The 27,912-nt window shown below is 59.2% G+C and overlaps 2 protein-coding genes across 9 annotated transcripts in view; one reads left to right on the top strand and one right to left on the bottom strand.

Annotated features, from left to right (window-relative positions):
- The first annotated feature begins 6,396 nt into the window (after positions 1 to 6,396).
- CLEC20A (C-type lectin domain containing 20A) lies at positions 6,397 to 19,394 on the top strand. The gene is made up of 8 exons (XM_045838365.1): positions 6,397 to 6,424; positions 6,727 to 7,092; positions 8,515 to 8,580; positions 9,533 to 9,898; positions 10,924 to 11,016; positions 16,119 to 16,253; positions 17,055 to 17,140; positions 18,813 to 19,394. Exons 1-8 carry the CDS (start codon positions 6,397 to 6,399, stop codon positions 18,891 to 18,893), a joined length of 1,221 nt encoding a protein of 406 aa, XP_045694321.1. The 3' UTR covers positions 18,894 to 19,394.
- A 2,405-nt stretch (positions 19,395 to 21,799) lies between these two features.
- RASAL2 (RAS protein activator like 2) overlaps positions 21,800 to 27,912 on the bottom strand; it is a 278,498-nt gene continuing 272,385 nt past the window's right edge. For 3 of the 8 annotated variants that reach the window (XM_045838806.1, XM_045838802.1, XM_045838809.1), the window contains 2 exons: positions 27,397 to 27,427; positions 21,800 to 25,117 (listed from right to left, as the gene is read on the bottom strand). In XM_045838806.1, coding sequence (XP_045694762.1) covers positions 24,975 to 25,117; positions 27,397 to 27,427 — 174 coding nt within the window. In that variant the 3' untranslated portion in view covers positions 21,800 to 24,974. The remainder of the gene's footprint in view (positions 25,118 to 27,396; positions 27,428 to 27,912) is intronic. The other 5 variants (XM_045838807.1, XM_045838808.1, XM_045838805.1 and 2 more) reach the window with 3 other exon arrangements.

Genomic DNA, 27,912 nt, shown 5'->3' with positions numbered 1-27,912 from the left:
CCTCTCTGATCCCCAGCACAGAGCCAGGCAGGGCCACGAGGTCACCACATGCAGACTTTCCCAGCGCCAACGGCTGCCCGGGCCTCTGAAGAGGACACGCTCCTCCCCTGGTCAGTGACCGAATACTGACCTGTCCCCAGCAGATGGAGGGGGTCTTCCCTGCAGCACAGCCCCCAGCCTTCCCAGCAGGAGCACTGCACCCCCAGTGAGCTTGCTCGGCTCCATCCGGCCCACGTTCGCCCTCACCCGGCCATGCACGGTTCACAATGGTTCGGCCCGGGCTCAGATCTGCACGTCCTCTGAGCTGTGTGCATGTCGAGCTGACACTTCCCACGTCGGAGTGGCTGCAGGTGACACGATCCTGTCCTCTGAGGTCCTGTGGGTTCCTGCCTCAGGAAGTACAGGCACGCCTCGCTTTACAGCGCTTTACAGCGCTTTACAGATGTTGCGTTTTTCACAAACAGAGGGCAAGGCCCTCCTCTGCAAACTTCAAGGAGGTCTGGAACTGAACCCGCAGTATCTCTGAGGGGGACCTGTCACGGGATATTCACAACTGTCCCTGCCCTTGGGGTTTGTGCACAGAGGTACCTCGGCTTTCGGGGCTCAGAGATTGAGGACGAGGGGCCCCCAAGCCCGCAGGGAGGAGAGGCGGTGCCAGTGGGGTCGGTCATGTTCATCGGGGACCCCACTCGCTCACCTCCCCCAGCTTCCTTCCCGCCAGGCCTCTGGAGCGTTCCACAGACCTTCGGTTTCTCCTTCCACTCGGTGCCCTGCGTCAGGGCTCTTCGGAGAGACAACCAACAGGAGATCTGCCTGTCTACCTCTCTCTAAGGAGACTGATTGCAAGGGGCTGACTCACGGGACTGTGGAGTCCCACAGTCTGCCATCGGTGGGCTGGGGACCCGGGAAGGACAATGGTGTAAGTCCCAGTCCAAGGAAAAGGGACCCATGTCCCAGCTCTAACACACACACACACACACACACACACACACACACAGAATTCCTTCTTCTTCAACCTTTAACTCGACTCACAATCTGCACAGACTGGATGGGGCCCGCCCACACCAGGGAGGGCGATCCGCTTTGCTCCGTCTGCCTGTTCGAAGGTTCATCTCACCCAGCAACACCCTCCCAGACACACGAGAATGATCTTCAGCCAGATATCTGGGCACCTGGTGGCTTAGTCCAGTTGACACATACAATGAACTGTGTCACCATGACCTGTCTCTCCTGCCTTCTCGACCCATCGCATCATCTCTGGGCCACAACTCGCTTCCCCCCACCCCCCGTCGGTCTCCCTCAGCTTCTAGAACAACGAAAGCGAGTTGTAAGCCTTTTGCTGGTGGGGGGTCTTGCCTTCAATCTAAAAAATGCAACATCTGTGAAGCACAGCAAAGCAACGCCCAGTCACACAAGGTTTGACTCACAGGTTTGCCTGTGAGTGTTTGCACCTCCTGTTCTTCCGGGAGGGAAGCCCTGTGTTTCAGATTCCCTGGGCACAGCCTTGACCGCCACGGCTCTCCCGTCCCCACCCCCGCTGAGCTCGTTCTCAGACCTGCTCTCAAGAGTGCAGACCCCACTCGAGCCTACCCCGCCCCCCTTGCCACTGCCCAGAGCCTGTTCGCAGCTTGGTTTACACCACACGGGCGTGCGGGCTGCCCGGGCTACGTGGCTTCCTTTCCCTGTGGCAGAACGGGGCGGCCCAGGCACAAGGAGACGCTGGGCTGTCCCCTCGCTGAGGAGGGACTTTGTTCAACCCTGGAGAGGGGTGCTGGGCCCGTGGACCTCGATTCTCGGGGTCAGTGATTTCCTGGAGACCCTGCCAGACTGGCTTACAGGTTGAACTCCGGCGAGGGTTCACCTACGGGGATATGGGAAATGACTGCAATAAAACAGTGCCTTCCCCAAGCATTCGGAATGTTTGTTTAATCCACACAACTACCCTAAGAGGGAGGCGCTATCATTACTCCTGTTTTGTAGGCGAGGACGCGGGGTGACTCAGAGCCGAGCTGTCCCGGAGTCGCGGGGCCTGGCGCGGCAGCTGTGACGGTGGCCCCGGCAGGCCGGCTGCCCAGCCGCACGTTCGGCCTCCTCCCCAGAGCCCCGCAGTCTCGGGACAAGGGCCACCACCTTCCCTGCGGAGGGAGTGCAGGCGTGGCCCACCCCAAACACGCAGCCCGCGTGCCACGTTCGCACTTCCCACCCGACACTTGTAAAATCAGGGTAACAGACACAGGTCCGCGTGAGGCCCCCTGCACACTGCAGAGGGGGCTCCGTCCCTCCCCCTCTGACTCAGTGGCCCCGAGGAGAGGCCTCAGATAGCAGCCTCGGGGGACACAGGCCCACCGGTGGGGGGCCTGCCGTGCAGGGGTCACAGAACCTTCCCCTCGGGCAGAAACGGCCCTGTGACGAGGCCCCTCGGACTTCAACAGGTCGTGCCCCCATCAGGAGGTCCACGACGGTAAATGAGAGGTTCACTTATTCGATACATCTGGGCCAACTGCCCGCTGGACTTGGGCTTGCCCGTGGCCACAGGGCACGTCTCTACCAAGGACCCCAGACAGCCCTGGGCCACCCCTTCACGGAAAGCCCCCGCCTGCCCTGACAGAGCCAGAGTGGGAAGGGCGGCTTCCCCTTGGGGCCCTGGCCGGTCTGAGGGGGAAGGTCTGTCAGGAGCTGGGCGAGTGCGCCTGGTAGACCTGCGCCCGAGGGTGCTGGGTGGGGTGGGGGTGGGGAGGATGCTGCTGAGCTTCCACGAGCCCCTTTGCTTCCCGTGGCTCATGCAAACCCTGTGTTTGTTCCTGGGCCACCGAGGGGCCGCTGCTTCCTCCCCCCTCCGTCCGGTACCTGCGGGGGCTTCCTGACACGACACAGTGACACTCACGTCCTGGAAAGCAGGGCTGCCTTCCTCCCCTCCTCGCCCACCTGTGGCCCCCACCCCCGACCCCCTGCCCCCGACCCCCTGCCCGGCATCAGGATGGCTGGGCACCAGACAGGCTCCTGGGTGGGAGTGGGACCCAGAGAGAAAAATCACGGAAAGTTCTCCTAACACGAACCCTAACGCCGCCCCTGCACCCAGAGGTTGGGCCGTCCTTGGCGCCGGGCCAGTGTTTTGTGTCTAAGGCGCGGCCCCTGCTCTCACGGAGCTCACGGCCTAGAGGCCGGGCCGGCCCCCAGGGCGGCAGAGCCCCTACGCCATGCCGGGGTGCCCCGCGGGACCCTTAAGGCAAGAGAGGTGAGGACACCTGGGTGAACGGCCGAGTGGCCGAGTGACAGGGTCCTGGCAGGGGTGGTGTTTTCCAGGCCGGGACCGCGGGTGCTCTTCTGTCCCCGGCGGCGAGCGGCCCTCAGAGGCCCGGGCACAAGGGGCGGAGCTGCAGGATGAAGTCATCCGAGGCCATCAATGCACAAGAGTATTCTGGCCGGGTGCTGCCGCCGTGGAAGCATGGGTCATTCTTTTCCCTCCCTCTGCCTTTTCAGAGAGCCGCATGCCCTTTCCTGCGGGAAGGGTGTGAAGGGCGAAGGGCAGAACGGAGTCTTCCAGGCTTGGGTTTCCAAAAGCTTAGCCCCTGGGGGATGGAGGGAGCTCTGTGCATAAACAGGATATTGGGGGCAGGGAGGGTGGGAGGGGAGGAGGACGAGGGGGGACGCCTGGGCCTCTGGTCTGTGCCCGTCAGGGAGCACAGCCTGGACCTGTATGTGTGTGTGTGGGGGGGGTGGCTCTGGTCTCCCTGAGGTGGGGCCTGCAGCGCCACTCCCCCCACCCCCACCTTGTGCCTCTCCGTGACCTGAGCTGGAATTGACGCCCTGCTCCTTCCCACCATGCCTTCAGCAAGTTGTTCCACTTCTCCGGGCCCCGGCCTTCTCCCCTGTTGGGCGGGAGCCACGCTGGCCTGCCCCAGTGGGCGATGAGGCTGCCATGAGGGCGGCCGGGGCGGGTCGGGGGGGTAGACTCTGGCCCAGCCTGCCCCTCTGCCCCCGAGGACCCCAGAGGCCTCACCTGGCCTGCCCTCTGCCACCCACTGCCCGCTGCGGCGGCCAGCCCCCAGGGCGCGGCTCCCCTCCCCTGGCTCCGCCCCTCCGTTTCCTGACCCCTGCTGCCTTCCCTGCCCCTTGCAGGGGGACAGGCACCTTTTCTGCTCTCTTCTGGCTGCACCCCCAGCCCCTCGCCCAGTGGCTGGCGGGCAGTAGGCACTGAACACGTATTTGTCTAGTAAAATCTGTCAGTGGGGGTCGGAAAGGGGAGGGAAGCGGAGAGCAGAGGGACCAGAAGAGCAGGTGCAGCCCGCACAGAGGTGAGGAGCCTTTCCACCAGCCGCCTGCCCTGTGCTGCAGCCATGGTGGCCCCGGGGCTGCGAGTGTCCCTCTGCGCAGCTGGTAAGACCCCCCGACCCCCACTACACGCGCGTCTGTGTGCACACCGGGCTCCAAGCACGCCCAGGGCTCCAGTCTGAGGCAAGGGGGCCTTTCCTGAGGTTCCCAGATTTGGAGGCTGACAGGGGAACAAAGCAGAAAGCAATGTTTTCGGCCGTGAGCCCAGGCCCGGTGACGAGCCCTCAGCCCAGGCTGGTGGGCCCAGGCGCTGGCTGCTCCCCTCGCCCTCCCCTCCAGAGTCCTCAGGCCCAGGGTCCAGGGTGCACAGCCTGGGGCCTGCTGTTCTGCGTCTCGGTTCACTCACTCACTCACTCACTCACGTCCTCACTAACCAGCAGGTATTGGTGCTAAGCGTCTGGCAGGTGCCTGGCTTCGCCCGGCTGCCATTCGGCGAGGAGACAGTAAATACAATCACTGCGGAATGTGGCCAGGGAGGGCGGTGAAGGAAATAAGTGGGGCGACCAGAAGGAATATCTTAGAAAGGTCCTACTGGCCGCAGGGGTCGGGGCAGCACAGAGGGACCCGCTGGGGCTGGGGCTGGGGCTGGGGCTGGGGCTGGGGCTGGGGCTGGGGCTGGGAGTCCCAGAGAGAGGCCAGGGACTTGGGCCAGGGCGGCAGCGGGCCTGGAAAGAAGTGGAAAATTCAAGGAGGTTCGAGAGACATGTCGGCTGCAGAACTGGCCACGTTTGCTGTGGGACAGGATGTCAAGAATGAGAGAAAGGGAGGGACCCACGGCGACTCCTGGGTTGGGGCCGGAGATGCCGGAGCGAGGGGTGCCACTCACTGCACTGGGTGGGGGGGGGACCGGACAGAGCAGCCGGGAGGGTGATTCTATGCGTACGGACAGAATGACAGCCGGAGGGACGCACGCGTGGGGCTCAGTGGCAGAGGGCGGAATCTGGAAGGCCTCCGGACGCCGAGTGGCACCGGGAAGCCAGCAGGGGCTCGGGTGTCTCGCTGGAACCCGAAATCCATCGCCTTGGGGGCCACAGCCAGTGATTTTAAACAGTCAAACGGTATGGGATAGAAATGTCAACGTGAACCACACACCATAAGAAAGAGTAATTTTTGTTTCCATTCCGTTTCTCTGACACAGTGATTCTCCAATTCTCCTTGGCGACAGGAAGCCTCTGGAACTCTGGTGGGTGTGAGGGCTCCGTTCCTTTCGGCAGGCGCCTTCCCGGTCCTTCCCCCTGTCCTCCCCGACTCCGTGCACGCCGGACACTCCGTGTGCACAGTTCTTCTGTCTGACTTTCCTCTCCGAGGGCCTCTGGCTGGAGGCCGGTTCCTTAGGGCCCAGGACCCCCAGCACCCCAGCCCCGGGCCCTCATCCCCCTGGACCCCTCGCCCAGGGCACCTGAGCAAAGCAGAGCAGCCCCGAGCAGTTCTGTTCGCTGGGATGCTGGCAAGGGCGTGGAGTCGGGAAGGAAGGAAGGGAACGTGCAGGTCACGGGGTTGGTTTCCAGAAGTTTGATTCGCTCAGTAGTTTGCTCGTTCATTCATCCATTCATTCGTTTTCAGCACATCGAGCCCTTCTAAAGTACTGGGAGCTGGGAATGTAGGAGATGAATACGTGGCTTGTGCTTTGCTCCCACGTTGCCTGGACCTGGTGGTGGTGACACATAAGCAAAAAGGTCCTTTGCCCGGGGCTTTTTAAACGTTCCGATGCGGGTCCCGGAAAACCCAGGCCCTGGCTCAGCGTGGCCCGAGCATCAGCGTGTTTGAAAGGCTCCCCAGGCGATCCTGCGGTGCAGCCCCGATTCCGAGCCCCTGTAACCTACGTCTGGGCAGTTCCTCGGGGTGACTCAGGCTGTGGGCCTGGAGCCACCACACCCGCAGTCCCTGGGTCTGGGCTCTAACCCTTCCCACTGGGTGGTCCTGGCTGAGTCACTTAACTCTGGTCCTGCTTTCCTCAGGTGTCAAACAGGCACAGTGCCACTAGCCTAGGGTGTTGTCAGAAGGATTCAAGGAGCTAAGGGCACATCACTGGTGCTCAGTAAGCACGATCTGTTGTTACTCAGCATGGACTGGGGGGCGCTGCGGCGCATAGGTAGGGCACCTACCCACCCAGAATGGGGTAGAGGGGTAAGGAGTTAGCTGGGCAAAAGGAAGGGGGAGATGAGGGGATTGAGGGAGCACATGGGGGTGGCCAGTCCTTCCAGACCCACCCAGAGAGTAGCTTGTGCAAAGGCCTGGAGACAGAGCCGCGGGCTCCTGGAGGGCCAGCGGCCTGGGGGAGGGGGGTGGGGGGAGAGGAGGCTGGAGAGGGCTGCCTGGGGCCCGGCCGAAAGGTCTCTGGGGACTAGGAGCGGGGTGGACGTGGCCATTGGGTGACAGCCTCTCCCGCACCAGTCAAGCAGCTGGTGAGCAATGACAAGACCTTCTCGCGGGTGGAGGAGGAGCTGAGCTGGCTGGACGCCCTGCAGCACTGCCGGACGCACTACACGGACCTGGCCGACCTGCAGAGCGCGAACAGCCTGGAAGGAATAATGACTCTCTACAGCCTGGCCAAGGGCACCTCGGCGTGGATCGGCCTCTTCTTCGACATGAGCCTCGGCAGCCTGAGGTGGTCCAGCGGCTCCGTCTTCACCACCCCCGTGTGGAGCCCACTGCCCGTCTTCAAGGAGGGCCTCTGTGCCACGCTGTACTCCGTGGCCCTTGTCCCCAGCCTGGGCGCCGCCTCGTGCACAACTCAGAAGCCCTTCATCTGCTACTACGGTGTGTTCCCGGCCGTGCTCCAGGCTGCTCGTCAAGAGCAGACGAAAGCGAGGGAGCTCGGGGCTTTCTGAGGATAACCATTACCTTAGCTCCATCTGCCACCTTCCTCTCTGCGGCCTGACTTTCTATCCCTTCTGAGAAACATTTACCAGTCAGGGCAGAGAAAAAGTAGAATCTGGGAAGTCCCACTTTGTCCCCTTCTTCTGACAATAAAGGGTTTAGGGGAAGAGAAAAAAGAAAGGGAGGAGAAAGGCAAAGACAGTTTGGGGGGGGTCATTTGCACCCATGCAGAAAGGAGGGAATCCAAGGTCTGTCACCTTCTCACCAATCACAGGGTGCTTTTGTCTCACGGGGGTGGGGGAGTGTGGGACAGCCACTCTCTGGGGGACCCCTGCTTCTGGGAAGTAGGTGGGTGCAGCCGGCTCTGGGGGTGTCTCTGCGGGAAATCCACCATCAGCAACTCAGTGCACAAGGTGCTGGTCCCCGTGCCCCCGGCTGGCCCTGCCGCCCAGGCGGCCCACTGCACTGACCGCTGTCTGAGGTCACAGCGGGGGGCGGCGGTAGACCAGGGAGCACTTTCCTGGTGAGAACTGCCAGTCTCTGCTTTTCGCAGTCAGTCACGGCCCAGCTCAACACCATAGCGCCCCAACCCCTCCCACAGAGGCACAGAGGACCGAAGTGATGAGTCCCGTCTCTCCACCGCGCCTGCCCGGGGCCTTGAACTGTCGCCCGCGGTGGCGGCCCAGGTTTAAGTGAGGGTTCCGAATGCAGTGGGAGTGGCAGGCGAGGATGGGAGCCCCCCCCCCCCCCCCCCCCCGCAAGGAAGGGTGTGCGAGGCACTTCCCCACACTCCCTCTGGTGTCCTTGGGCTTCACCCAGACGTCCGACTCCGCCCTCGTCTCCCCTCTCTGCCCAAACGATGAACTCGCAAACATGGAAGCCAGACAGACCACTCCGCTTAGACCCACACATAGGTCCCTTAGAGTCACGCCCCTTTGGTAGCCACCAGGCCCTGCCTGATCTCTGTGGCCTCATCTCCTACTTCTCTCCCTGGCCGCGCTGGTCGCTTGCCGCTTCCCGAACCCTCAGGGCCCCTTCCCGCCTTAGGACCTGGCCCCGGCCTGGCCGGGGTCTCCCTTCCCCGCTCCCGCGCAAGGCGCGTCCTTCCCGAGTTCTCTCTGACCGCAGAGACGCCGCTTGTCTCCTTTCTGCCATTTTTCTCGGGCCTAGAACAGCGTCTGCCACACGACAGAAGCGCCATAGATACATATTCACTAACTACACGTAAATAGGGACACAGGGGCCTGTCTGACCCGAGGTGGGCTTCCCCCAGCTTCAAGGTGGCAGCTCCCAGTGCCCGCGGAGGATCCCTCCCGGGCAGCCCTCTGCTGCCCAGGAACTCGAGCTGTTTCTGTTTTCCAGACCCTGACAAAGGGCACGGCAGCGTCATGGAGTCCGCTCTCAGCCTGACCACCTCTCCAAAGCCAGGTGCGCCCCAGGAGCCCCGCCTTCCCCCGGGCCCACCCACCAGGGCCTGTGGGCGGCCCCCCCCCCCGCCTGGCTGAGGGATCCCCTCCCTGCTTTGCTGCCCCCAGGCTGACGCCCCTGGAGGGAGTCAGTGCCTTTACTATTCAATGGACCCAGAGCGGGAGGTGACTCGATCGAGGCCTCCAGCTAGACTGTGGCCCGGCTCAGGCTGCCTCCCAGCAGTTCGGATGCCCCCCCACCCTACCTTGCTGGCTTGGGGGTGAGGGCGTGGGTGCCACCTCCTCACAGCCCAGGCCCTTCCGTCTGGTGAGGGGGGCTTCCCCTCTGGATGTCACCGCCCTGGTGTTTAAAGATGTTCCCCTCCCTCTCTGGGGTAGAGAAATTCCACGACAAAGGAAATGCACTCCCACTCAGCCCATGCTGTGGAGTCGGTTTTCTGAGTGTTACGGGCCGGGGGGCTGTAGTGCGGAAGTGACCGTTGTCCAAGGCAGGCACACCTGCGTGAGACGCTCACCTTGCCGCGTAACGAGGCCTGAGCTGGGGCCAGTCGCCACCTCCGGGGGCTTTCTTCTCTCCCCTGTAACGTGAGGTCGGTAGGACCCACTTCTCAGGTGATAGTGAGGATTCAAAGGGGATGTGTCCACATGCATCGCTCAGGGCCGGTGAGCAGTAGGTGCTGAATGACGGCTAGCTTTCAGCGCCAGTTTAGAGAGGGAAAGCGAGGGACCGGCAGGCAAAGCCTGATGGGCTCCGGGAAATGGGTTTGGGTCGGAGAGTTGGGGGAGGGGGGACCCATGTGAATCTGAGGACGTGACTCCCAATTCTGCAGACAGAGGTGTTTCCTCTCTCGGGTCTCCGGGATCAACGGCTCAGGCGGTGCCAGAGCACGCCCTCTCCAAACCTCCGCCGCGGGGCATCACAGCTGAGCGGTCTCTCTGTTCTTGGCCCCCAGCGGTGGTCCAGATCGGCCAGCGGACCTTCCGGCGGTATGACCAAGGAGTGACGTGGCTGGCGGCCCTGCTGCGCTGCCGTGCCCACCACACGGACCTGGCCGACCTGCAAGCGGTGACGGAGGAGGACGCCAAGGGGGCCCTGAGGTCCGTCACCAGTGAGACGGAGGCCTGGATCGGCCTCTACTTCGACGCAGCCTCTGGGTCTCTGAACTGGTCCAGCGGCCTGGGCGCCAGCATCCCCGAATGGCTGCGGGTGCCCCAGTTCGGGATGGGGCTGTGTGCGGGGCTCGGCACCTACTACAGCTACGCCCCCAGAGTGCGCTCACAGGCCTGCTCTTCCCTGCGGCCGTTCATCTGCTTCTACGGTGCGTGGGGGTCCGCCCCACTGGCCCTCGGCCCGCCAGGGCCGCACGGGGATGGGGAATGGGCTTGCCCGGCAGCAGGAGACGCTGAGGGTGGACCTAAGGAGGCCCTTCCAGTCTGAGGGTGACGGAGTCCCGGAGCAGTGTGTATGTGAATTCTGGGAGCTCCTTAAAGAGTGGCCTGGGGCCCCCTGCGGCCTCAGGGCATCAGCGGTTAGCGACAGGACTTAGGCATCGGCGACGAGGTAGCTGGAAGCCCGGCTTTGGTCTCACTCACACGGACTGTGCCGCCTGCTAGAAGTAGGTGGGCAGCGGCTCCCAGCCTCCCCTTCCTCCTCCGGAGAACAGATTCCACAAAAGGGACCGAGGACCCACTTCCCCGGGCCCCTCCGAAGCCAGGTGAGGACGTCTGTGCAGACCTGGCAGAGCCCCTGGCACCGAGGAGGCCCCCGCCAGACATCAGGGGCTGTCGTTGCTGTCACCGCGACTGCATGGAGCTGGCCGTGACCCTGCTTCCCCCCCACCCCGCCCCCACCCCGGTCCTTCTGGGTCTGTGTGCAGGATGTCTCCTCAGCAGCAGGCCTCGCACCCTCATCTTTTCTCTCTTTTTTATTTTTCCTCCCGCCCTTCCTTGTAACAGCCTTTTGGGGGTGTGATATAACTAATGAACACACCTTAAAATTCACTCTTTGGAAGTGTCCGGTTCAGTGGGTTTCAGCACAGTCCCAGGATTGTCCAATTAGCACTACCTAATTTTACACATTTTTTTATCAGCCCCAAAGAAACCCCTTCCTCTGTAAAACAAGAACACTGTGTCCTCCCTGGGGGAGCCGTTGTGAGGATTAAAGACGTGAAAGTCCCTCTCCCTCGGTGGGTGCAGGTCGGAGTGCGGTGACACAGGCGCCCTCCTGGGCGTGGTTGCTGTGGCGGAGGCTGGCCCCCCGGCAGTGCCCCTGCCAGGCCTGGCGGGTGTGTCCGACCTGGGGGAGCCGCAGGCCCCTCACACTCCTGTTGGTCTTTGCTTGCAGACCCCGCCATCGGACACCGGGTGTCGGCGGCGCTGCCCCAGCTTAGCTACATCCCCTCCTCAGAAGAGACCGTGGGGACGACGTCCAGGCCAGGTACGCTCCCCGGTGTTCTGCTCTGTAGGGGCGCTGGCCCAGGTCTTGGCTGGGTCCCGGGGTGTCCAGGGCCCGGGAAGAGGAGAGGGTGGTGTGTAGGCAGCAGCGCCCGGTGGGTCCCACAGGTGCTCCCAGAGGGACTGGGGAGAGGCTGGAACAGAGGTGAGCCAAGGGCCACTCACACAGAGAGGGATTTCCCTGTGCCCCCCACCCGGCTGGCGAGCTGGGGTGGGCACAGGGAGGCCTCGGTCACCGTCAACCTCCCCCCATGAACTGGGCCACGGAACGTGCAGTTCCGGGACCAGGGGACCCACGACAGGCAGGGCAGTCTCTCAGGTGAGGGCACCAGGGCCTGAGACAAGAGCAGAAAAATCATCAGAGGCCCCCGAGGCCGGGTGCCCAGAGAGAGGCAGTGAGAGAGGGGCCGCTGGGACCCCTTCCAGTGTCGGGCTCATCTTCTCAGACGGGGGCCGAGCTGTGGGGACGCTGCGCTGGCGACATGGCTGGGGATGACAGCGACGGCATGCTCCTTGAGCGTTTTTTAAATTCCTGCAACGTCTTCACGGCTATTGCCCCGCTTTGCTTCCCCTGGAGTCGAAGCCAAGTAGGATCACTGAGGGCAAACACACAGTTGTCCTGGCTGGCTTCTTCCCAGATTCCTGCCCCAGACAAAAGTGTTACTGCCTTTTTGGAGGACACGGAGAAACCAAGGGGACATGCTCACATCCTGGGGACGCAGGGAGAAGGCAGGGCCCGTTCTGAAGGAGATGACAGCCGCTGGGGAGGCAGTGGTGAAAGGCGGTGTTGCTTGTGTAGTCTCAGGCATGACGGGGACACAGAAGGGACGGGCCCAGCCCTTGGAGGTACCAGGGGATTTCCCTCCCAGAGTGGGTGGTTTTGAACGCAGAGGCGTTAGCTTCCAGTGGGGAGTGGAGGTCGGTTCGGTGGAGCTTGCAGGTAGGAGCTGCAGGTGGACCGGGGCGCTGACGGGAGGCCCAGATCCTGCAGGCGCCACCTTCTCTGAGCGGTCCTTCACCCCGCAGGCCACAGCGCCAGGGGCGTCTGCGGTCAGATTTGGTTCAGGAGCACGGAAGAGCCGTCTTCTGCTCTCCATGTAAGGAAGGTCTCAGCTGACTCCCGGCGGCCCCAGGCCCGCTGGCCACCCAGGCAGGCGGACCCAGCAGGTTTAGGGGGTCCTCCCTCCTCACCTGTCACAGTGGGTGTGTAGGGCCGGGCACCCGGAGCCATAGGGCTGCTGCTAGGCCCTGGGGGCCACAGCCCTGTGTGTGGTTCTTCCCTCCTGTCTGCGCCCTGTGTGTCTCTTCCCCAGCTACGACTGCTGGGCGACCCCGCCGGTATTCACGGAAGCCCCTCTCCGGCCGCAGAGACCAGCGCCCACCCCGAGGCTCCCGCAGCCCGCCCCAGAGCTCTTGCCTCCGAGGTCCCTGCTGCTCCCCGGAAGCCAGGAGCTGTGGCCCCGTGGGACGCCTCTGTCCCCAAGGACGGACCCTAGACCACGCTGCTCACTGCCCAGAGCGTGACCTCGCACACCCACGGGACCCTGTGACCAACTGCAAACCCGTGACTCCGTGGGAGGCAGCGACAGGCCCCTAGCTCAGCTCCCCACCCTTCCCAGTGGTGCCTCAGTTTCTCCCAGGGCAGCGGTACCCCTGCGTCAGCCACGTACCTCCAGCGGGTCACGCGCCCCTGGGCCACCTGGGAGATTTCTGGGGCCTTCCGGTTCAGGGGATCCTGCTGGGCTGGACAGCCCCCTGCGCGCCTCACGCGCGGGGACTGCTGGGAGCTGGCCAGGGCCGCGCCAAGTGCCCTCCCGCATGCAAAACTGGGTCTTACCAACCCCACGTGGCCCGGCCCCAGAGCCGGGCTCCTGTTTTGGGAGCCCCAGCCCTCGCCTCCCTGCCCAGGTGCGGCTGGTTGAGACCCGGCAGGTGGGGGTGTGCCGCGCCACAGGCTCCCGCCCTGGGCTGCACTCCCGTCCACTCTCCAGGGTACTCCGACTGCCAGGGTCCCCACTCACCCTCCCAAACCCCCTGATAATTGTTTAGGGTGGGTGATCTGGGGGAGAAGCAACCTACGTGGCTGCAGGAGAGGGAATGTGGGAATGTCAGCTGTACTGCTCACTGCGTGGCCTCGGTCCAGTTCCCCAACCTCTCGGAACTGCGTCTTCCTCATCTTTGAACTGAAGACAATTACCGTCGCCCAGAGGCATCTTTCAGTGCCTGCCATCTGGCAGATACTCAATGGTAGTCATTACCACTTGAATCTCAATTCACTGGTGAGATGATCAGTGATTCATTCATCTCCTCTGTCCTTACCTTATTGGACAGACAGGGCTGGCCTCGTTCTCGTCTTATTAATTATAAATGATTACGAATGGTTGCAATCACGAATCAGGGAGACTGCGGAGTCTCAGAGGCAGGGACCACGTTACACCCCTCTTGCGTGTTTCCCAAGCCCAGCACAGTGTTTTGCGCGTTGGTAGGTGATTTAATTCAACGATCATTTCCCGAGGGTCTGTTCTGACTGAACAAGGCATTGAGCTGTGGCTACCACGACCACCAGGACCTCTCCCCGTGTTTAAAAGTGCTTAGGCTACCAGGGGCCGACAGAGACCGCCGGGCCGCCTGGGGGCGCTGCACTGTCATTCTGCCCCAAGAAGGGGGTGCGGCAGTCCCCCTGCCCCCCACCCCCATCCAGGCTTTCACCGCCCTGAGTTTGTTAGCTGTGGTCAACCCACGGCTCAAAATAAGCATTCGATGGAAAATTATAGAAATAAACAATTCGGAAGTTTTACATTGTGCCACGGTGCTCTGAGCGGCAGGATGAAATCTCGGGCCGCCCCCCTCTGCCCACACCGGACAGCAGCGGTTATCACCAGGGGCGCCACGAGAATGTTTACAACGTGTGACACCGGGCTGTTCAGTCGGGGCACCCACCCCTTTTCCCTTCGGCTAGCCAAAAAAAAAAAAGAAAAAAAAAAGACAACAGCCAACACAACAATAGCTGTCTGGTGTGAATGAATCAAACTTCTACCCATCTTTTTTGTCAGATTGGCAACATATATATTTTTTGGTGTGCTGCAGAATTTTAGTAATTAGTTCGTGTGCCACGAGATGAAAAAGGTGGGAAATCGCTGAGACAGAAAAGACCGCATCCACAGAACTTTTATGATACTGTATAGTTACAACCGTTTTATTTTCCTAGTTACTGTTGTTAATCAATCTCTTTGCTTAATTTACAAATTAAACTTTATCATAGGTGTGCACATATAGGAGAAACAGCGTGTGTTAGGGTCTGGTCCTCTCCCCGGGTTCAGGCGTCCACAGAGGCAACGGGAGCAACACGTGTTCCCCAGGGATACGGGGGGCCGCCGTCACCGGATGAAAGTTAGCGGGGGACTTCCTCGGGCAGCAAGGAGTAGAGGGGTCCTTCCTGGCAGAGCGATCGGCAGGGACAAAGGCAGGTGGATGGAGGCTGTGTGGTTTGCGAATGGCAGGCAGCCTGGTGTGAGCGGATGTGGGTCAGATTTGGGGGAAGGGCGGGGAAGGGGTGAGTGGAAAGAGGTAGCCTGGGGCCGGATCCCAAGGGCCTGAGCCTGCTGCAGCCCGCACTGGGGCCTTCGGAGGCGCCTGGCCAGTGTGCAGAACGCTCCGATCTGCAGGTAACAGAAGCCGGGGGGAGTCATGGTGACCTGGGACGAAGGACCGTGTTGAGATGCCGGAGAAAGAAGCATGACTCACCCTCCCACAGGCAACACGGTCACAACAGTGATGGAGGGGATATCCGTGGACTGAAAGGACATGTGGGACAGTGTTCACGGTGGTTATATTCGGGCGATGCGATGTGAGTGTTTCCAGACTTCACAGATAATTCATTTAGCCAGAGGCACTCACGGTGCTCGGGCGGGGAAAGAGGAGGTGGCCCGGGCGGAGGTAGGGCTGTCTGTGTGGGACAGACTGACAGATGCGGCTGGCGGTGGGGGGGGTGGGTGGGACCGGGCCAGGTCGGGAGTGGCAGCAGGGGAGGGCACACGAGGGGCCAGATTTCCCGCCGTGTACGAGTGACGGTCACTGAAGCAATGTATATGCAAACACGTTTAGAGAGAAATGCCCGGCTTTGTTCGCTTTATCACAGAAATGCAAATGAAGAGCAAGAGGCATTTTTCCCCGTAACTTTTTTCTACTTACCTGTTCGGCAAAGATTTAAAAGGGCGATAAAGCCGAGGAGAACGTGGGAGAACTGGCGCTCTCAGACACTGGCGAGGGGAGGGGCTGGCGCCGCCACCCCCGCAGCGCGAGTCCGCTCCGGGAGGCGCGCACCCTTCCGCGCAGGAACGCTGCCCGTGGGCCCGTATTCAGGACACGTGTACCAGGAGCACACGTGTCCACGCACTCTCCACACACAGCTTGCTGGGGCAGCCTTGTTTATCACACTGGACAACTGGAGGCAATCTAAGGCCCACTGAAAGCAAACTGGTTAAATGAGTTTGGGTACATTCAATGAAATGCTGCGCGGCCTTGAAGGAGAATAAGGTAAATCTTGCTGCAGTCAAAGGAAAAAAGTTCAAGTTAACAGTGGCTCTCCCTGGGCCGGGGGGAAAAGTACCTTACATACTTAACAACAATATACCCTAAAAGCAAATGGTTATTTCTATACTTTAAATAAAAAGACATCTGCAAGGCACTGACAGGACTTTGGCGGCTGAGCCTGAGAGCCAGTGACCGGGGTGAGGGAGCAGCCGAGGGTGCCCGGTGTCGCTGGCCGGGGCCTCAGCAGATGGGCAGCCACACAGGGCAGAGGAGGCTGCTGGGGGGAGGCTGAGCTTGGCTCTGGAACACTCTGAGTTTGAGGTGCTGCACCTTGATGGAGATGTTGGGGGCCCCTGGGTGCTAGCTATGGTGGGGCAGCAGCATAAGGGCTGGTTCCCCCGCCCCGGGGAGCACGTCAGGACTGGAAGGTTCCTGTCTGCAGCACCTGTGCAGCCCGTGCCCGTCTCCCAGCACGGGGTGGTCACCGACCTCAGACTGCCCTGCTCCCCAAGATCTTTGCCATGACTCCTTTATTCCCCAACCCCCCCGCAGCCGTGAAGCCCAGCGGCAAGCCCAGTGAAGGAGGTGGCACTGGTGTAACAGACACAGCCACGGCCACTCAGGCCCAGCACGTGAGCACATCCAACCACCCGAAGTCGCAAGAAAAAGCTACAGCATCAGAATCAGGTAACGGCTTCTAGTCACCAAGTTCCTACTCTTGTCAACCGAGCAGTTCAGACAGCCACCCTATTTAGCGCAGAGTACCCGAGACCTTGCTTTGAAAGACAGCGTGACACGTTGGGAGGGTTGCGAACAGCTATTAACAGGGGGAACGGGACCAGGGCCCTGACTATGGTGACAACACAGGGAGCATCTTCCTCCCTTCGGAATCTCCCGCTTCTCACCTGCAAAAGGGGACAGCAGGCACCACCCTGCCTACATCCCAGGGCGGCTGCAAACACCCAGGGAGGCGATTACGTGCTTTGTAAACTATCAGCGGCTGGACAAATACACAGCAGTCTGGGGTTGTGGGCCGGTGGTTCCTGGGATGACTTCCAGTGTGGCTCACAGCCCAAGGCCGAGCTTGGTCACAGGCTCAGAGGACTCCGAGCTTCCTGGGGCAGAGTGGCCCTTACAGACGCGGGCCCGGGGAGCGGCGCATACTTCCAGCGCGGCGTGCGGCACCTACTTTCACTCGAGTTATCAAAGGGGAGGGGGAACACACAGAAGGGAAGACTGCTGCCTGGTGGGGGAGGGGGCCAGCATCACCCACGATGTAAGACTCTCCTTCTCGCCACTGGCCAGTCGGTCCCAATCGGGGCTGAGCCTTCCCCTGCTCAGCAGCTTCCCTTGTCCCCCTCGTTGCAACCCTGAATCACCAGGCACCAACTACGGTGCCCAGTGTGTGCTCCCGATGGCCGAGAACTTGACCTTTTCAAGCGGCAAGAAGGTAACTTCCCCCGATCCAGGCAGCACGTGCTTTTCCAGGGCGGACCTTCGGGATCCTGAAGGCAGACTTCGCCCTCCCAGCTACGGCAGACCCAGAGGACATGAAGGAGCAGTTTCTGAGTGAGGTGAGCCTTCTGCCCGCTTCTGATGGGGACCAGTCAGGCCGCTGAACAGGGTGAGGCAATGCTGTCGAAACCCAGACAGTGAGAGTGGGGGGAGGCTCTGCAAAAGGAGCCCGTCTGTCCCCGCCGCCACCACTGTGGCTCAAGGTGAAAGACGGGATCGTGTGCCGAGATCTTTTCAGGCCTTTTTCTTACTCTCGCCCCCAATTTCCCTGAGCTCACAAACGAGCAAACAAATGCAGCATAGTCAGAAGGACCTGAACTGGGGTCTTGCCCTTCCACTTACCAGTTAGTTGAGTGACCTTGGGCGAGTAATGCCATCTTTCTGAGTCTCGGTTTGCCCATGAATTAGGAACGACAGTCCCTAACTCATATGGTTGGTGCTATGATTCAGTGAACTATTCCAAGTGCTTAGCAAACGGGCACGCGGTACGTGCTGAAGAAACATAAACATTGGCTCTAATAATCGTTATCGACATCATTCCCGTTCATGACATGCGTTTCTTCCAGGCTTTTTTCCCCGTTTTTTTGTTTTTTTTTTTTTAAGTATATGAGATAGATTGTCAAGAGGAAGAATTATTCATCAATATTGTGACAAAAACCTCAAGCTGATTTCAAATACGGCCTCAGGGCACACATTTCAGTTACATCAGAGAACCATGTAATATCAGAGCCAGAGCTCCTTGAGGGTCATCCAGCCCAAACCGTAATTTTATGAAGGAGGAAACGGATTGGCATGTATCTGGTCGCTCACGGCACTGTCCTCACGGGCCACAGAGAGACACCCGGACCGTGTATTCTAGAGCCTCACGAACTCGAGATGCTGGAGGGAGCGGCGGGGTGCCGGTGCATGCCCAGCAGGGAACAGGGCGGGGAACTGGAGCGCTCTCACTGCCTTCTGCTCTTGAAGGGAGGACAGGTGCTGGAGATGCAATTCAGCATCTGATACTTTTTCTTTTTTCTTTTTTTTTTGAAAAAGTGCAAGTAATAAGACTGCAGTGCTGAGTACAGGTCTATAAAAGTCAAGGACTTTCTGGGGGAGGGGTGGGAGGACCACACCAGAAGCCATGTACCGTCTGTTTTAATTCAAAGCCAATCACAGGAAGATCGGGGCCAAAACGGGTGATTCTGCCTCCTGGTCACCTTCATTGGACTGCACCTATCCCTTGTTCATGGAGAGAATCTCTACCTCGTAGATTTAAAGAACGGAACTGGTGGGGACCAGGTGGGTGGAGGGGAAGGTGTATCACCAGTTTCAGCAGCATTTTAACATTCCAAACAGAAGGCAAGTACCGGTGGCCAATTGACTGCAGTTCCAGGGACCGGGACAGAGAAATGTTGTCACACACACACACACTTGCGCGTGCTCGCACTCAGGGTGCTCAGAGCCCCACGGGGACGAGTGGCTGTAAACCCTGGCTGAGGCTGGACCCCGCCCCCTGGGGACGCCCACCGGAAGCTTGGCTGCAGCCCCCGCCGCTACTTTCTAACAATTCCGAAGTGACTCTGACGACCAGTCCCGACTGAGAAGCACCGACCGATCGAGTCCTTCGCTGTAGCCTCCTTTGTCATCAGGCTTTCTCATTTTGGCGGGGGTGGGGGCGGGGAGGGCTTGGTGGTGGAGATGACGAGGTCACAGGGAGTAGTAACAGTTTTTCTCCTTTTGGTGTTTCAGATCCAAGAAGTCCTAAAGCTGACGCTGGGTCACCAGCGGTTCAGGCTGACGTGGGTCGGCCACGAAAGAGACAAAAAGTAGCTCACGCCTGCTGATCCGCGGTCTCCTTCTCACGCGGTCTTGTCTGGGTTTGAGTGAATCTGCGTTCTCTTAATGTCAAGCACCTCAGAATGAGAAGGAACCCCAGAGCCCCGGAGAGGCCAGGCTAAGGGTGGACCTTAGATCTCCTCCCGGCTCCAAAGAAAACCACACCCGCAACCTGCACCCTTGGGACTTTGTAGAACTCGGCAGGGGAACCAGAGGAGGGGTTTGGGAACACTAACTTTGAGAACGACACGCAAACAAGAGCAGAAAAACAGAAACTCTGAAACCAACCCCATGGACCTGGGGGACTAGGACAGGACAGTGGTGGCCTGGGACACTAATGGGGCCACGCTTCCAAACACAGTGGGTCCCTTCTTCCCCGGCGACAATCGACTAAAGGGGTTTCAAATTCTCCAGGACGAGGAGCTCTCTAGGGCGTTAGCACAATACCACACCAGATGTTCCTGCTATCTGTCCCGAATCTAAATATTTCTTACCTGTAAGTCGGGGAATTCTGAGGCATTGTTCTTAATGTTAAAATATACCTTCAGAAGAATGATCCTGCGAACACTGTTTTTTTCTGGTTTCTCGCCAAGGGTCCTAATCCCCCAGACGTGCACGAAGTAAGAGAGTAATATGTCACATACCACGGCAATGTTAGTCTGAAATGTTTAAAGTTTATTCATATTCTTTGTAGGATTATCAATAAAAGACCGCAAACGCATCGATATCTGTACATGTACAAGAACCATCAAAATTTATTCACAGAACAAAAATAAATCTTCTTTAGAACAAACCCAGGTAATGAAATGCGGGTATGGGTCTCACATAGGGAGCGGTCTAAGTGCTACCAGCACAAAAATATGGCTTTGAAAAGAAAATAAAACCTTGGCTTTTGTTTTTCTAAGGTGTATATCTCTCTCAAAATAAAAAATAAATTATTTAGAGCTATCGTTGTAAAATAGTTCTGTGTACCAACACACTTTTATTAAGGCCCTGGAGACGAGAAGGGAAAGCGAATTTAGGAGGTGACTTCCTCGCAGGTGTGACTGCGGAGCACCGTGCTGCTGTCCGCTGGGGCCAGTCTCAGGGTGACTGGGGGCTGCCTCAGCACCCACCGCTCGGCGTTCCGGCTCTCCTGTCTGTTTTAGCTTTTCTGCGGGGTGGCGGTCACGGGATTGATGAGCATTTAAAGCTTTGGGTGAACCGGGAACTGAAATCGGCCCCTTGGGAGCTCAGAAACGATGCGGGTGTGATCCTTATACACGCACAGGGGTGCCCCCGGGCAGCTAGCTGCTGGAGGCCTCTACGACACAGCGTCTGTGGGACTCGCTCCAACAACGGGGAAAGCGGGGTTAGGGCCCCAAACTAAAAAACTCCCCGGGGAAAAATGACGGCATCTGAATGGAAAATACGAACCGGGTAAGAAATTAAAATGCATGATGAAATGTGGGCAGAAACCACTATTTTGCGTTTCTTGGGTGGCGTCCTGCATTTGCCAGGTCCGGCCGGGTGACGCCTGAGGATTAACTGATCAGGAACCCGAACCCCACGGGGTTCGGCTGTCTTTCTAGGACTCCCCAGGGTGTCCGTAAGGAGATCTAGGGTTCTTGAGACAAAGTCAGGCCCAATCAACTTCAAGTTACTTTAACTTCTATGTGTACATACAGCACGTACGGTACATTTGGAAAGAGAGAGAACCGCTGTCACCAAACCTAACAAGTGAGAGACGACATTCTGAACCGCCCGAGAAAGTTGGGCATCGCCGCTCCGGGAGGCGGATTAACATCCAAGGAAGGAGGGGCCCTCGGGAGGGCGTGTATCGTGGGTGTGCCCGTGCTGCCATGGAAACCGCCTGTCCACAAACCTGCGTGTTTCAGGAGCAGGCAAAGCTGCCAACCCTCCTGCTCCCTCAAGCCCTTGGGCCCCCGAGAAAGAAGGCCGCTGGGCGGTGTGCCCTTGGGGGTCCCACCGTGTCCCTCAGGCTCTCTTGGGCCTCACAAGAGAATGCCCCTATCTCACGCAGATTTCACCACTTCTGCCTTTTCCTAAACTCGAGAGCTTCCAACGGGGTCCTGACCGTGCGTGGATGTTTCTAGAACTAATACCAATCACTTAAAGGTAAAGAGATTCTATGTAAAAATTCAACACCCCCAATATAGCTTGCTTTAAAAAAACTAATAAAATAGATCCTTTCAAGGGACATACCAATGGAAACATAGTACCCCGGATTCTTGGCCCCCAGGCAGGGGCGGGAAGGTCAGAGGTTACTGCTGGGGCAGGCGGGAGCGTCCCCACCAGCCAGAGGCGGGAAGGGCGGGGAGGAGAAGGCCCTTCCCGAAGTCTGTGGGAGGAGGCGGCCTCTGCAGGGGTGGCCCGGAGTCCAGTGGGGCTGTGGCCTGGGCCCCAGGGTTGCCGGGTCAGGCCCAGCGCCGAGTCCAGGCTGGTGCCAGGCCTGGGGCTCAGGGCCAGGCGGGACTCGGGACCCTGAGCGGGGTGCTGTCCCCAAGCCCAGCCCCACACCCAGCCTTCGTGGGACCTCCCGGCTGGAGACGACTGGAACCGAACTGTGGTGGGACTTCGGAGAAAGGTCCGCGCCCAATGCGTGTGCCTCCGAGGACAGCGCGTGTGCCGGGGGCCACAGATCTACACGTGCACAGAGGCCACGGGCAGAGGAAGACGCGAGAAGCTTGACTTCTTAAGTCAAGCCCGTTCCCAAGGGCGCCCAGCAGACATGCACAGAAAATCCCGCTCCCCCCTGCGCTGTCCCACAGCGGGCGGCACAGGGAGAGGTGGAAGCAGACCCTCGAGAGCCGGCTCTGCCCAGCTCGACACCAGGCGGGAAAAGCCCACGGCTGCAGCCGCACGCACCCCGCCCCCCCGCGGGACGTGGCCCCGGACCCCCAGGCAGTGCTCGGGTGTCTGCCACAGCTGCCTCGTTGGAAGCTCCCCTGTCAGGGCCCGCATGGCACAGACTCCGGGAATGTGTAACCTGATGGGAATCTAACTCTTTTCGCTGCATTGGCCCAGAGAGCGTATTGCTCCAGTGACAGACATGAAGCTCTTTCCCTGAACCCCACCAGCACTGTCCTTGGGAACGGCCACGTCTGGTGGTCGGCTGGCCAAGCACCCAGCCAGCGTGTCCCCTCACCTCCAGATTCCACAGCACCCTGGCGTCTGCTGCGCCCCGCGGTGCGGCGACGTGCTGGGTAGAGGAAGGGCAAGGCCCGGCCATCGGAACCCACCGCTCCTCCGCCAGGCGCCTCCTCCCAGCAGCCCGGAGGCCGGCACCCACCTGGGCCGAGGGGCAGCCAGCTCAGCAACACCGCCACAGAGAGGCGGCTGCTGCGGCCTCCTTTCTCCCACACGTAAGGGGAAAAAGCCTTTTAGCATAAGCTCTGTGGACTGCAGCGTTCTCTACAGAAAAAGCCAGAGAAATATTTGGATAGAAACAGGCTCAGAGGATAACCTAAAATTTAACATCTGGCAACAATGCTGGACTTGCAGCTTACCTTTATGGTTTTTTTACTCTCCTCATTCGAGATAACCTGACGGTAGAGGGCTGCCCAATCCATCCAAACATTTGGGCAGCTTCTAATCTCCCCAAGCAGGCAGCTCCCAGGAGCTCCCTCCCACATGCCAGCGAGATAAACTGCATCCACCAAAAACACAGTCCAGGTTCTGTGCCTCCCCCAGCCCCGCAGCGCAGGTGAGGTCATCGGCTCTCTGTAACCCACAGCCAACCCCCGAGAGCTTCCAAACCTCACGCAAGGCCGCACCAGGTTACACACTTAGGCCCTTGAGAACTGGTGGACCTGTGGTTGCACTCCACCCTCCCAACGACGGGCACTGCTGCAGAATTGGTTACTTCTTTTCCCCATTAAAGTAAGTGATTTCACCAGTGTGCCCTCGGCGTGGCAGGGAGAGACGAGAGTATGTAAAATAACTACCCAGGGTCCAGAGGGCACGGGGGCACTGGGCCCGTGGGCACAATGCCTGCAGGTCAGACACCCGCCACGGGAAACCCGTGTTAGGTGTCTGCCAGGCACCGGTGGGAGTGTGCCGGAGGGGAGTGCTTTCAAGGGCCGTGGGTCGGGCCGTGGGGAGGTGGTGGAGACGCAGGGGTCCGGCGCAAAGACCCACTGCGGGAGGGCGGGGCGAAGGCGTCAGAAGGCGGGCTGGGGCACAGTGGAGGGGACGCCCGGTGCCGCTGCCTGGGCTCCGCCAGGAAGAGGCCCCGACGGCCACCTGCCCTCTGCTCCCTCCCGCACTCCCGTCCCGCAGAAACACCCACTCCACGCCCGCGGCTCCCTCGGGTCGTGCTATTTCCTCCTCTCCTTTTCCTTTTAAAACACTTCCTTACAGCTTATGATTTAAAACAAACATCAATAGCTTATTTGAGAAGTGTTCTTTCTCAATAGAAACTGCTTAGATCTTGCCTAAAGACATTCGAAACCCTTTTAACGTCGTACCTCACAGCACGCAGGGCATGGACGTTTCCTGTCTGTGCGGTTACACGCACACGCGTGTGGCTAGATAGGTAGGCACGTCTGCATTTGTAATGGCTAACAGGTACCACTCCGTGCTTCCGACCATCCGGCGTGCGTTCAGGATGACATTGCGCACACCTTCGGAAAAGAGGAAACCGGTAACTGGCCTCCGTGACCGTTTCTGTCCCGCGATAAAGCCGATGACAGCCGGCGACAGGGGCATTGCTGACATGCCCACTGAGAGCATGGGGACGCGCTGCACCCCTAAAAGGAACTTCTGGGGTTCTTTTTTTACAGAAGTGATCCTCCCTTTTCAGAGAGTGACACCTCAGGTTTCGATTTCCTTTCCAAATTCTACTGCGGGGACTAGAGAAAGAAGCATTTTAAAAGTTAAAGGTTGAGATCAGGTTACCCTGCCTAGAGATACGCTTAATACAATGAACAAACTCTTTATCCCAAATAAAAATTATAATTCACACATAGAAATTTCCTTAAAATAGCAAATACCCCGAGATTCCTGCTACGGTGTGGTTAGCCCTTTTCTGCGTGGAAGAAAGGGGGCCCGTTTGGGAGGGCCCGCGGCCAGCGGGGCAGCGGAGCCTGGCCGCGGAGAGCAGGCCCCGTGGGCGGCGCTGGGCCGCCATGCGGGCGAGGGAAGGGCTGTGGGTCGGGGAAGGTGACGGTGGTGTGTAGACACACAAACGTTTATAGTTCTGTAAACTCTAAAGGAGAAAAAGAACACCCTTTATTAAAACTGGGGTGAAAAAGAGCCCCCCCGTCTGAAGGGGGCCTTCCCCGGCGGCTGCAGACGGAAGGGAATGAGCGTCACCGGGAGTTCGGCGGCCGCGGCTCGGCCGGTCCAGTCTGGGCGCAGGTCTGGGTTCGAAGCAGCGCCTCCCAAATCGGAGTGGCTGTCCGTCCAGAGCCGGTCTTGGCCGATCGGTGGGGTAAAACGTTCTGTTTGGGTCTTAGTTACTTTCATGTTTCCCTAAGGACGAGGGGGTGGGGGTGGGGTTTTTAACTGGCAGATGAATCCCTGAAAAACTCATCCTGACAATGTCCTATTGCACGCTGTGCACCTCTACCAGGCAGACGGACAGAGAGACGGGGAGACAGACACTGGGTTTCTACCTACTAAACCTCGGGGCTCACTTCTCACTCACACACGGTTCCTACCTGCCTTCTCTTCGCAACTGCAGTGCTTTCAACGAGAGGAAAACAATAATAAAAATAGCAATAATTAAAAAGGTAATCTACATTATTAACTTCCAGTGGGTGGGTATATTACAGGGGGGGTTTGCTGTACACGGCCCAGAACTCAGTCCCCTATGTACACGGAGGCATGGGGGAGAGCGGCCACCTCGGAAGTCTTAGCCTCCTGCCCTGGGAGCCAAGGTTCCTCCTTCATCTGGGAGCTTCTCGCCGCACACACGGCTGTTCTGGATGAAGTGGCGACATTCCGGAAACCCGGGCGGGCTGGGTGCAGGCCGGGTGCAGGGCTGGGCGCAGGAGCGTGGGCATGCTTCCCCCCGTCTCCCCCCACGGCCTGGCTGGCCCCCGAGGCCGTCAGCAGCTGCTGTTTTTGAATTCACCATTCTCCGTGATGGAAAGCTTGGTGGGGTGGGTGGGCGAGATGCCATTGCGGACCTGCATGCTGTAGCGCTCCTTCACCTGCGTCAGCGCGCTCATCAGCCTGGTGTTGGCCGAGTCCAGGGACACGATCCGTTTTTCCTGCAACACACCGATCACGGCTTTACTCGGGCTGCACTCGGGGGACCACGCGGACTCGCGCTCTCTGGGGGGACTGTTCTAACGCTCGCTACCACACAGCCGCACGCAGGACGCTTTCCAGGCAAATGGAACGTCTCTGCCTCTTTCTGCACGTGAGTCAGGTTCAGCTGCCCCTGAGCCCGACGGGTCTGTGTTCATTTTCTCTTTTCTTTTTCTCCTTCAGCACAGCGGGGTTTGTTACCAACAACCCCTCGGGACGCTGGGGTACCACATAAAAATGACACCACGCGTTACCTCAGACCACGCGACACAGGGGTCAAGCTGCCTGACTGCGGTAAGGGCTTTTGGTCGGAATGAAAACGTGGAAATTAGGCGGCAAAGAAAGAAGCACCAGAGGTTTCATTTCACGGAGGAGAAGTGCAAGTGATCCGTGGGCTCCGAGCCCCCAGCGCGGGTGGCACGTCAGTCACATTTGCAGAGGACTCACACTGTGCTCAAAATTAAAAACAGGACATGGTGGCAGCCGATAGTCACCGACAAAGTGAGGATGCAACACGCAAGAGGGGGGGAAGCAGCCAGAAGCTCAGACCGGGGAGTTACTCGGATACGGGGAGGGAGATGTGGCCGCAGGGGTCGCCGTCGACGTGACACAGGAAAACAGACAGAGACACACGCTCCTGGACTCATTCCAGCTCAGAGCCACTCCAGGAAAGCCGCCCGACGCGGGGACGGCTTTTCCCTTTAGTTTCGAGTCTCTGAAAAAACAGAAGCTTTAGAACCATATTTTGGAACCAGAGGTTGTTGAACATGCACACACGAAAAATAAAACTGAGGGAAAAAAGGGCCCCAAAAAAGTGTGTGTGGGGAGGGTGCAATCTCAAGAAAAGTAGCCCCATCTAAATGAAAGACGGAAAAAAATCACCCCATCGAAGTATTATCCGCCTCACAAAGATCAGGAGAGAAACCCTAACCCTAGCTTCGGCAGCTAGGTGAGTCATTCCAGGAGGTAACACGGGAAAGCGCTGGCTCTGCCTATGGCCCTGCCTATGGCCCTGAAACTAAAAAGGGAACAGCAGGACGGACCAAGTCTCCTAAGCCCGAGGGCGCTTTCCTCCCCGGGAGTGCCTGCACCCACAGGGCTGGGGCGTGGGGAGGGGAGTCCCTGCCAGGCTCCCGAGGACACAGGACTTCCTGCTGCTCCTCGAAGTTGCAGCAGCAGCCACATAGGGCCCTCGGGGCGTCCTCGGTGGGGACCTTGCTGCAGGGGGTGCAGAGTAAAGACTGCCACCTGGCGGGGGGGTGGTAGGTAAAAGCACCTCCAACAGCAGCCAGTGACGCCTCCCTGCTGTGGGGCGGGGCAGGGTCCGCACACAGCAGTGTGGTCCTCAGTTTCAAAGGTATAAAAAAACCCCAGCTCATGCTATTATCATTAAAAAAAAATTCCTCCTTCCCCTGATGCAGAACTCAGGGAGTCAGGTACCCCAAATCAGCATTATTAAATAACCAATAATCTAGACTAACATGCATTTGACTTTGGGAAGGTGAGTACCTCATTGTAAGGACAAAACTCAAAGAAAGGAAGATCTGTAAGGCTCTTAAAAATAATAATGAAAAAATCACAGCCGACGGAATTTACTGGGATAATAAGTATAGAACGTTTCTGGTCAGCGGGTAAGGACAGGCCAGGGGTTCCCGGAAAACCCGGGGCGGGAGCCACATCTGATGTTTCGGCCTGTGGTTGGGAATGATCCCCACACAGAAAAAAATGTTACTTCTGGAAATGATGAAAAAAGCTATTTCAGCATTAGGATAATCTAGAAGGACCCAATACTAAGGAATGCAGGACTTTCCAGGTCTATCCAAAAAAAAAAAAAACGAGGCGTTCATTAAAAGTTATGTGATTCCTCAGGAGTCACGAAGGAGGCTGGGGTGACTGCCATCCGTTACTGCCTGCGAGGGGAGCGACGGAAGTCCGGCAGCCCCCGCACGGTGGGACATTGCCGAGGGCAGACAGTCCCTCTGTAGTTCCCCTCACTGCCAACCTCTCACGGTGAAACAAAACGGAAAAGGAGAAAAATCGAATGGGGACTTTTGAAAGTCAAGGTACATAGGCAAAAGAGGCTGCGACAGTGCGACTCCGGCCGGACGGGAGGGCAGGGCCCCCCAGTCCGGGCCGCCAGGAGGGCGTGGAGGAGGGGCGCGCGGAGCTGGAATGGGCAGGAGGCGGTGCACCGGGCCGGGGCGGGCTGCTCGGCTGGAGCGCGACAGGGTTTACTTGCCTGGTTGGATAATCTCATCTCCATTTAGGACCTGTAATTTAACACAGTGGAGGTGTCACTTGCCAACAGTAACTAGGCAGCTGCTTGCTTCTCAGAGGAGGGAGCCCTCTCCGTTCTCCACCTGAGCCGCACGGACAGATCCCGGGCGGGGAGGGCGTGAAAGGCGGCGTGGTCCCTGGTCTGACGTTTAAGAAACAGTCCCTTAGTGCCGCCGCCAGGATGCCCGCGGCCGGGCCACGGGATCCAGGACAGGGGGCCTGCCCTCCCTGGCGGAGAGCGCATCCTCTCTGCCCAGTAAGAAAGCCGCTAGCCCAGGCTGCCCTTGCGGCATGGCCTGGCCCTGAGAGGTGGAGAGGCGGCCTTCAGGCACCCGCCAGCCCAGTCAGGGCAGGGCCACCGAGAGAGATGCAAACCACTTCACCGGGCACGGCCTCGGGGTTTCGGGAAATGCCGGGCCCAACTCCAGGGTAAGGGGAGACACTGCACCCGTTTCAGAACTAGTTTTCCCACTAGTGG

This window comes from Phyllostomus hastatus, unplaced genomic scaffold (assembly GCF_019186645.2).
Source record: "Phyllostomus hastatus isolate PE091 unplaced genomic scaffold, TTU_PhHast_1.1 phas_contig_283, whole genome shotgun sequence".
NCBI lineage: Eukaryota > Metazoa > Chordata > Mammalia > Chiroptera > Phyllostomidae > Phyllostomus > Phyllostomus hastatus.
This window is presented reverse-complemented; position numbering and strand designations above follow the sequence as displayed.

Coding starts and splice junctions, on each gene's coding strand:
- CLEC20A (XM_045838365.1), top strand. CDS start 6,397: ATGGACTGGGGGGCGCTGCGGCGCATAG. Junction 9,899..10,923: donor GCCGTTCATCTGCTTCTACG/GTGCGTGGGGGT, acceptor CTTTGCTTGCAG/ACCCCGCCATCGGACACCGG. Junction 17,141..18,812: donor AGGAGCAGTTTCTGAGTGAG/GTGAGCCTTCTG, acceptor TTGGTGTTTCAG/ATCCAAGAAGTCCTAAAGCT.